Source organism: Bombus pascuorum, chromosome 7 (assembly GCF_905332965.1).
Source record: "Bombus pascuorum chromosome 7, iyBomPasc1.1, whole genome shotgun sequence".
Lineage (NCBI taxonomy): Eukaryota > Metazoa > Arthropoda > Insecta > Hymenoptera > Apidae > Bombus > Bombus pascuorum.
The window spans coordinates 15,105,234-15,115,256 of NC_083494.1; the positions used below are offsets into that span (position 1 = coordinate 15,105,234).

Consider the following 10,023-nt stretch of genomic DNA (forward strand, 5'->3'; position numbering starts at 1 on the left):
TTTCAAAATTGTAGAATCAATAACTGTGCACATGCAAACATTTCCCGTTTTCGGTTCTTCCTCCCCGTTGTTTTTCTTTTTTCTTTCTTCCTCATACGCAACGAGCAGTTGTCAAATTAGAAATTTTATTTCCATAAAAATTATATTCGAAGATGAAAATCGTAAATTCCAAAATCGTGGAGATTTCGGTTTCATTGATTTAATCGGTTAGCTGTTTTTGACGAGTATACTCGTCACGAAGACACGACAATACTTTATCTTATGACAAGCCCTAATAAAATATAGAAACAATCATTTCATTACAACTTATTTCTATATTATAACAGCCACGCGTACTCCGTGCTCGACGAGTATACTCGTCACGAAGAAACGACAATACTTTGTCTTATGACAAGCCCTAATAAAATATAGAAACAATCATTTCGTTACAATTTAATTCTATATTATAACAGCCACGCGTACTTCGTGCTCGACGAGTATACTCGTCACAATGAAACGACAATACTTTGTCTTATGACAAGCCCTAATAAAATATAAAAACAATCATTTCGTTACAACTTAATTCTATATTATAACAACCACGCGTACTCCGTGCTCGACGAGTATACTCGTCACGAAGAAACGACAATACTTTGTCTTATGACAAGCCCTAATAAAATATAAAAACAATCATTTCGTTACAATTTAATTCTATATTATAACAACCACGCGTACTCCGTGCTCGACGAGTATACTCGTCGTCGCTTACCTTTCGCAACACATTTTACGTACACGCTTTTCAAAGTTCTCAAACAAGTCGCAACTAATTAACGTATTACGCGTATTTTTATATTTAGTCGGATATAATATAATACCAAATATAAATATAAATATAATACCAAAAATATTATGCAAATTATGCAATACGCGAAACACGACACGATATCGCAATGAATAATTTTCAACTGACGGTTTGATTTGTTTCAGACGAGGAATACGGACAGAAAAGTGTTTCCGTGATGCTCAATGGCCAAGAAACAGAATTAGAAATCATAGATCACCCCACGGCGGAGATGTCGGTAAGCGTAATTACGCAATTACGATAAAACCCCCTTTATCCCACACGGTCCACTAATTCTACCTCTTTCTTCGCTGTTTATTCATTCGTATAATCGGAATTACTTTTCATATAACATTTCAGGAAGTGAACCAAGTGGGTTGCTTCCCTCGTAAGGCAAAAACATTTATTAGTGCAAGCGTATAAGGCAGCTGAACTCAAATAACAGAAATTAAGAAACAACACGTTCGATAAATCCGACGATCCGATAACGTCAGTTCGAATAAACGAAGAGGCACTCTGCTAAATCTGATAATTTCCTCGTTTCAACATATCTACATATATATAACTTCTACCCATCTTTATTTATTTAATTGTATATATACAAACACTCTGTACGCTCCCTTCTCGCTATGTCTCTATTCTCTTCCATTTCTTCTTGTTTTTATCTTCTTCGGCCGCATTTATCATACAGCGTCCCTACGCTCGGATTTCTGCGGCTAAAGGTTTAGCTTGCTTATTAAAATTGGCGGACTTATTTCTACTCGACATCGTATTACCTTTATCTCGATGGAAACACGCGGGATTATATTGTACGTCTAATTTGCTACGAGTTGTAAAAGAAAAGAGAAAGGAAACAAGAGGTGAAGGGTGTAGTAGAATCTTGATAAAATTGAACTTTCTTGTCCCTCGAAAGAAAATTTCGTTTAATCTTTTATACGTCCCTGGATTTCTGTTTTATCCCGCCGCTGCCGACTATACGCGCGTTTCGCATGAAACGGGACTTAATTTTATAAATACTTCGCCATTATTTATGCTTGTATCCTTCTGTATCGCGCTACGTGTTGTCTATTTACGTCGCCACGTATCTTTAGATATCCTTTACGTGGAGTCTTCGTAATTTTAAATATACACAAAAGAGAAATACGAAAGTGGAAAGTTACCATCTCTTTCTCACTCGAATAACATCGAATATTTATCCATTTGCAGGTGATAATCCGCTTGCTTCTTCTTATGGGAGTAGCAGCCAGTAAGACACGAGAATATCCTAACGACTAACGAAGCTTCCTTTCTTTTATTTGTTCCAGGTGGAAACGTTCTGCTCGACGTACAATCCTGACGTTTACGTGGTGGTTTACTCCGTGGTGGACAGACGTAGCTTGAAAATAGCCGAAGATACGTTGATGTATCTATGGAAGAGCGATTATATGGCTAGTCGTGGCGTGATTCTCGTTGGCAACAAAGTCGATCTCGAGAGGAAACGGGAGGTTCCATCCGTTGGTGCGTACGAGCAATAAGAAACCAACTTTGTAACAACTATGGGGGTGGACTTGGTTATTTACTCGTTGGACGTGCGATACTGGCTTACGCTTTCTGCTTAACTTTCTTTGCTACTCTCCAAGCTTTCCTTGGCGTTTATTCGCCATATTTTTGCGCGATTATACTTACGCAAAATTTGCAACTTTCTCTTTTTCTTTATTTTCGTTATCTGCCTTTAGAATGTGCCCTGCTCGCACGTTCGATAAATTCTTCTGGCTGTAAATTATCACATCGGTGACTTTTCTCGGGTTGTCGTCTTACAGCATCTCGTGAGATTCCTACGCCAGGATGTTCCTCCTCCAGTTCTTGTTTAATCCACTCTTTGTATGTCCGCGGGGCTGATTTCTCAGGACATTGCGCAATTCTTTTCTTATGTCTCCTTCCGTCTCTTAATTTCCTCTTGGACAGTTGGTATTTTTACATCTTTCCGTTCGATCTTCGTTCCTGATGTCACCACGAGCCATTGACAGCTGTTTCCCCTGCTCTTTGCCGCTGTTTCCCCATAGAACTGTTCCATAAGTTCGTACGAGTTTGATTATCGTCTTGTACAGTAGCGGACAAAAGTTTAAGACGATGATTTGTAAACCGGATTACAAACATCTTATACGCATATTGTTCTTCTATTCGGTTTGTCTCTTTGGAATAACGTAGCTGTATGTTTGACCTTCGTAACCTCAGACAGTCAGTTGTTAAATACAAACAATGTAGGAGTTACAACAGTTAGTTACCGCCTAGCACTTGGAAACAGTGGACATTAGTTTAAGACGATCTGTGTAAAACGTGAGTACGAGTACAGTTTTTGAACATTTTGATTCTGGAATGTCAAAATCATTGTTTAGTGTACCTTTTATTGCTTAAAATTCATTTAGGTAGGAACAGACTATGGGTAAATCAAAGAATTTACTTGAAAACGAAAGGGAACAAATCGTAAGGCTGCGAAAGCAAAGTAAAACCTTCACCGAAATAGCAAATATAGTGAACAGGTCAGAAACAGCTTGTAAACAAGCTTGGTATAAATGTTTAAAGACAGGCATGTATTGCGATCAACCGAAAAACGGAAGACCACGGAAAACAACACCGAAAATGGATCGCCGGATTCATCGATTGAGCGAAAAGGATCGTTTTCGTAGTGCAAATAATATTGCTGCGGAGATAAACTATGAAAACGATACACAAATTAGTGCTAGAACTGTTAGGAGAAGATTAGAAGACTTTAACTTAAGAGGACGAAAACCCCAAAAGAAACCACTGCTGAGTTCTAGGAATCGAAAAAGACGACTTGCATTTGCTAAAGCTCATAAGCATTGGACAAGTGAAGATTGGCAAAAGGTATTGTTTTCTGACGAATCGAAATTCAATCGCGTCTGTTCTGACGGGATACGGTACGTTAGACGTCGAATTGGCGAAAGTTTGAAAACACAGTGCGTTTTAAAAACTCTTAAACATGGTGGTGGCAACGTTATGGTGTGGGCGTGTTTTTCTCGAAGCGGCCCTGGTCCGATATGTCGTATCAATGGAATTATGGACCGTTTTCAATACAAGGACATACTCAAGAACACAATGTTACCTTTTGCACGCAACAATATGAGTGATGATTTTATTTTTCAAAATGATAATGATCCGAAGCACACGGCTCGGGTTGTGAAACAGTTTTTTCAAGAAGAAAATATCACCGTGCTGCCGTGGCCGTCGCAATCACCAGACATTAACCCAATCGAGAATTTGTGAAGCATCATAAAAAAGACAGTACAAGGTTATAAACCGAAAAATTTAAATGAACTTTACTCTACGATTGAAACAGCCTGGAATAATATTACGGTAGATTAATATAAAAAATTAATAGATTCTATGCCAAGAAGATGTACCGAAGGGATAAGAAATAACGGATATTGAACAAAATATTGAATTTAAACAAAAATTGTGTATATTTTTTAACCAAAAATTAATATTTTTTGTATAGTCTTAAACTTTTGACCGACGAAATATTATACAGATTTCGTTCCTTTTTTATAACTTAGCTATTGAGCAAAATATCAAAATGAAATTTTTTTTCTAAGTGTACAAACAAATGTACAATTAGTTAATACCAAAAGTAGAACACCGTATTTATATTTTTTATGGAAAGTAAATCAATTATTTATTTCTTCCATTTCGTCTTAAACTTTTGTCCGCTACTGTACATTGCCAATTTATTTTTTATGTCTTCTATATCTGTCTTTTTTTTTATCTTCACGTTTTCAATTATCTTTTGCACCTGGTCCGCCCACGTGAGTTTCGAGACCAGGTGCAGTCCTAGGTAATTAACTTTGGTTTAGCGGGCGATCGTGTGATTTTGCTGGATATTCGATTGGCAATTTGGAGCTCGATTAAACGCGTGTAACATTATAGTTGGATTATAGCTGGCCACGTGAGTTTCGATCGGATCTCTCGCTTCGTTTGATTATTTATAATAAAAATATAAATAACGAAACTCTATTCGGTTGTACCAAAAGTTTCCTTCGTTTCGTAAGGAAATAATATCGTTTTATGGAATTATGTACGATCCATTTTCTTAACTTTCCAGGCAACTTAATATATTATAAATTCTACAATCTACATGCCTAAAGTACAGCGAATGCAAAATAAAACCGCGTTTTGCATTTTAATTAACAATCGCCACAGTAACTGCAACAAGATACGTATTGCAGGATTTCTTGTTTCGAGTTTGAGTATCGAAATTTTCCGCGAACCGTTGCGACGAGTTTCCTCGGACCACTAAAACGTTTTACACATTTGTTGAAACGAAAGCGCAATCGAGACGTAAAGAGACGAAGATCGTAGGAAAGTTAAGTACTACATAAAAGAAGAAGTAACTTTCCTCTCTGTACAAAGATATAGCCCGGTGCAATCGCTAGAATTGCTCTCCGGGACCAGTTCACTGAATTTCTTTCTAACGTAAAAGCTTCTGAAACTAGAAAAGGTCGACAATAAATAAACTTGTTACTCGCGTTGATTAACATCAATTTTTATATTAATGAAAGCTGTTGCCGTGCTTATCGGTTTCCCGCTAACTACACGGTCGTTCCGACGAAAGCTGATAGTTGCCATTTGGCGTGATGATAATTGCTGGTCGCGTAATTACGCTTCCGTGTTCGTACGTATTAGACGAGATTCAGTGAAACCTAAATACCACTAATTTCAATCAAGATTAGGCTTTCTTTTTCGTGCATTAAGTATCATTAAGCAAAGTTGACAATCCTAACAACTACGCAACGTAATAATTAATTCTTTTGTTCGTTCTTTCATTTTGCATATATTTATAGTACTTGAAGTAAACAAGCAATTTTCAATGACACGATCGTGAGGCTGCACGTGAAGTGGCGAACACACGACGTGATCTATATTTATAATATTAAGGTATAAAGTATACAGTATCAGTGAATAAATAGATCCTTGTACGAACTATGCTAGCTTTTATTCTTCTGTCTTATTCTTTCTTTTGTAATCCGAGTATTTTAGCTTTATTCGTTATTTACTGTTGCCTTCTTCCAGTGTATTTTACAGACTGCAGTGTGTTTCAGAAGTTGGATGGAACAGGAAAATATAACAAATAAAACAGATTTTTCTATGGCAGATTTTCTATGGACACGTAGATTGACAGCTTCGAAACGTTTAACACTAGAACCACCACGCCAGACAGATTGACTGGTTTTACAATTTTATTTCAAAATTCCCACTCTATGTTATATTTTTCTCCGCAATGACGTAACGACTTTCGCAACGAAAAGAATAATATAATGAATTGTGTTTTCTTTTTTACGTATTCAAACTGAAAATAATTTTGTATCAAAGCTACCTATACCAATACCAGTGAAAATGACTGGTACTTGTCAAAGTGAAAAGGGTTCTGCAATCTGCTTATCGAACCTCAATTAACCAGTTTCCTCGTTTCGTACAACTTCCCACACGTTTTTCAAATTTTTCTTGCGTATCGTTCGATATGACGATATCAGATATCAGGAAAATTCCGGATCGATCGCTAAATCGCTAGATGCTAACGCTGGAAATACCACAGCAGTCAAAATGATTGATTCTACAATTTTATAAATGTGCCGACCCTCGTTTAGGGATCATGGTCCCAGATGGATTAATAACGTTGGGGTTGAGGTTGACTGATCGAAGAACGAGTGGATGAATTTGTAATAGAAAAATATATTGAAATAATTAAAGGTATAAGTACAAGTATAATGTATAAGTTTATGCTGATTCATATCCTTACTCTCTTAGTGTTACTGGACAATGGAACGATAGGGAGCACGTTCATATATTTATAGCAAAAGGACATTACCAAAATAGTTGAGCTTATAGCTTGGGCTAGAGGCTACAGGGAACATAAATAGAAATCTGTTTATTAGTTCCTTTGTTCCTAGACCTTGCAACCCAAAACATAATGCATACTCGATACAACAATATGCGCCACTCCTTGTTTAGAATATTTCTGAGTACTAGCAGTCTCCAAGTCATTGAAATACATAAATGAAGATGTAGAGTTTTTCTTCAAGTAGTTACTTCAACAAATAATACCAAAAATGTACTACATGACATGGAATTGCTTCTGTAAGAAAGTAATGAGTTAATAAATATAAAAATATTCTATCATTACGTATTTTTTAACATCATTTTGACTGTTTTTGGTACAAGTAGCTTCGTGTTAACTACCGGTAATTCTAGTGTTAAACGTTTTAATATATCTGTGCAGATCGTACACTTAAGGATTGATTCTGTTGTAACAGCAAATTATTTAATTACAGCGAATTAGGAAATTCGAGAACGAATTTATTATTTGTTGTTTAAACAGCGATCATTTTCAATTGGTAGAATTACGTGACGCAAAAATTGATCCCCCGTTTCTTGCTGCAACTGTCGGATCAATCTCAACAACTACGATTATTCGACGCAATAACGAATCCGATGTTTGTCATTTAAATAGCGATAAATAAAATTCCTTTGCAACGTAAATAGTTGGCTCGAAGATGTTGAAATAATTTATGAAAGCAAGAAAAAAGTCGTCTTCCGTGATCAAACTGTTATTCTCGCGTTTACTGTATCAGCTTCAGCCTCTCAATTCGTAATTTCCGTGTCAACAGTTGGCCGACGTTTGGCGAACAACTGCGGCTGCAAGTTCATCGAAACCTCGTCGGGGCTTGCCCATCACGTGGACGAGCTGCTGGTCGGCATCCTAGCGCAGATTAAGCTGAATCCACAACGGGACCGCGACCAGGCAACCAGACGAAGAAGAAGCAAGCATCGTAGGAGGATCTTGAAACACCTGTTGGGCTTCAAAAGGAAAACGAAAAGCTGCGAGGACCTGTTCGTCCTCTAACGTTTGCCCGGCTCGAAGTAACGATTAAGAATACGTGAAAATTAGGTTTGTCGATCGTCTGATTCTTCTTTTCCGTGTACGTGAGAATCGATATATAGGATGTATCAAAAATGCTGAGATTAGACCTAAGGAACATGTAGTAGTCGTTAAAATAAAGAATAAGAAACGCATCTTATAAATAGAGCGCGGATATTTATGCGAGCATATTTTTATGAATATAATAATATAAAAGTGTTATCTAGATAGACAGTTAATTTTATTTACCAAACGTTACGATGTAATTATTTACGTATCTTTGCTTATTACGTGGGATTTTTCGTACTTTGCCGCTAGCTTTCGATATCTTCGATTCCACGTAAACGCATAAAAATCCGCAATGTACTTGTAAATATAGATACGAAGATCATTATTTTTCCAGACACACCACCTTTTTCAACTGCAAATTATCCTTATTAGTTTATGTGCGTTTCTTTCGCGCATTATTTGTATATTATTAAACAATGTTAATAATATCTAACGTAATGCGACATAAACGTAACAACTCGTTTATTATTCGATACTCGAATAACAACGGGAGGAAATCAAATTAAGTTTTTGAATAACGTCAAGGGAATGAAAATATGTAAAAATTTGGCGATTAATTTCTGGCCCCTTAACAGAAGCCTCTCGCGCGTCTCTGGAGAAATGAAATTCGAGAATAGAATCTGTCACACTCTCCATATTTTATTTATCTTTGCATACTAAATGTATTCTGTGCATTTTCGCGCTTTTCAATTTTCCATGAATACACAAACCTACCACCTATAATAATAATGATAATTTTCGTACCAATATTTCTTAATACCTTCTTTCTTACTGTAACAACGACAACAACAATAATAATAATAACAATATTAATCGCCTATAGCGACTTTATCTCAGTATTTTCTACTCCTATATTCTAATTATTCTTAATTTTATTCGTCGAAGCAGAAGGCTCTTGCTTCTGACATTGCTTGTACAAAATATTCTAAGTTGATTTGTGTCTAATTTCTTGTATATTAATTTCACTTGCTCTTTCACGGTTATTAACAGTACTTCGGGATGATATTTCGTTTGTAATATGCAATGTACACGCCGAGTACCGTGCACATTTGTACAATATATGCTCTTTGGTTTCTAGTTCGTAGTTATTGCACATCGCAGCATTTTCCTAATCCACTGCTGAAATATATCGCCTCTGCAGCTTAAGATAGTTTCATCTCATCCGGTCGGTGGGACGCCGCGCTACGTCTCCTCTTATCGTCGTTTTTATTTTACCGAGTACTATATGTTCCAACTTAATTTCTGATAATTTGACTGCAACTTCTTTCGACACCCTACGTAGCAGAAAGAAGCTGAAATACAACGGAAAATCGAATACGAAATTAACGTAAGCCGTAAGCGTGTAAAACGTTGGAAAAATACCAGAAGTCTGAGAAATGTCGTTTATCGAGAAGAGAAAGCAGATTGCGGAGAAGTATTTTTCTTGGAACCACGTGCAACGGTTTTTCAGACCTTTTTTAATGGAATTCAGTTTCTACCATTCCGATCGGGCTTGAATAAATCGAAATCGATTTGAATGAAATTGAACCAACAGAGAGAACATCCCTGAGGAAACACGGATCTGGGAATGAGATCGATGAAAAAAGTATAATGTATACTTCGTATACTACGCGCGTGATATTTTCAATTTCGTACGCGTTTGATTTCAAAGGGAGAGAGAAAGGGAGGATACGGAGATCCGCGCACGAATCTACCAAAGTATGAATTTATGAGGAATGTTCCCGGCGAGATTCTCTGTAAAGTTTCCACGTATTACCGATGCCACGGCTTGTACCTCGTGCGTAACGTTAATGTAAAGATACGATTTGAAATGACCGGCTTCGAAATTTTATTTCAAATTGTACATTCCTCGTTATTTCTTTCGTTCGTCCAACTTTACATGTAAATTCTTATATGAACGAGAATCGAGAAACTGGTTAATCAGATAGTGTAAATTCTTATGGAACAAAAATTGGGAAATTGGTTAATCAGATAGTGTAAATTCTTATATGAATAAAAATTGAGAAATTGGTTAATAAGATAATATAGATTCTTATGTGAACAAAAATTGGTTAATCAGATAATGTAAATTCTTATGTGAACACAAATTAAGAAATTGGTTAATCAGATAGTGTAAATTCCTATAAAAATTGAGAAATTGGTTAATCAGGTAGTGTAAATTCCTATATGAAAAAAAAATTGAGAAATTGGTTAATCAGGTAGTGTAAATTCCTATGTGAAC

At 36.3% G+C, this 10,023-nt stretch overlaps 1 protein-coding gene across 3 annotated transcripts in view; it reads left to right on the forward strand.

The window, feature by feature from the left end:
* LOC132909303 (GTP-binding protein RAD-like) overlaps positions 1-8,879 on the forward strand; it is an 84,332-nt gene extending 75,453 nt beyond the window's left edge. For all 3 annotated transcript variants that reach the window (XM_060964064.1, XM_060964065.1, XM_060964066.1), the window contains 3 exons: positions 967-1,058; positions 2,125-2,317; positions 7,483-8,879. In XM_060964064.1, the coding sequence (XP_060820047.1) occupies positions 967-1,058; positions 2,125-2,317; positions 7,483-7,718 (521 nt within the window). In that variant the 3' untranslated portion in view covers positions 7,719-8,879. The remainder of the gene's footprint in view (positions 1-966; positions 1,059-2,124; positions 2,318-7,482) is intronic.
* The last annotated feature ends 1,144 nt before the right edge of the window (positions 8,880-10,023 follow it).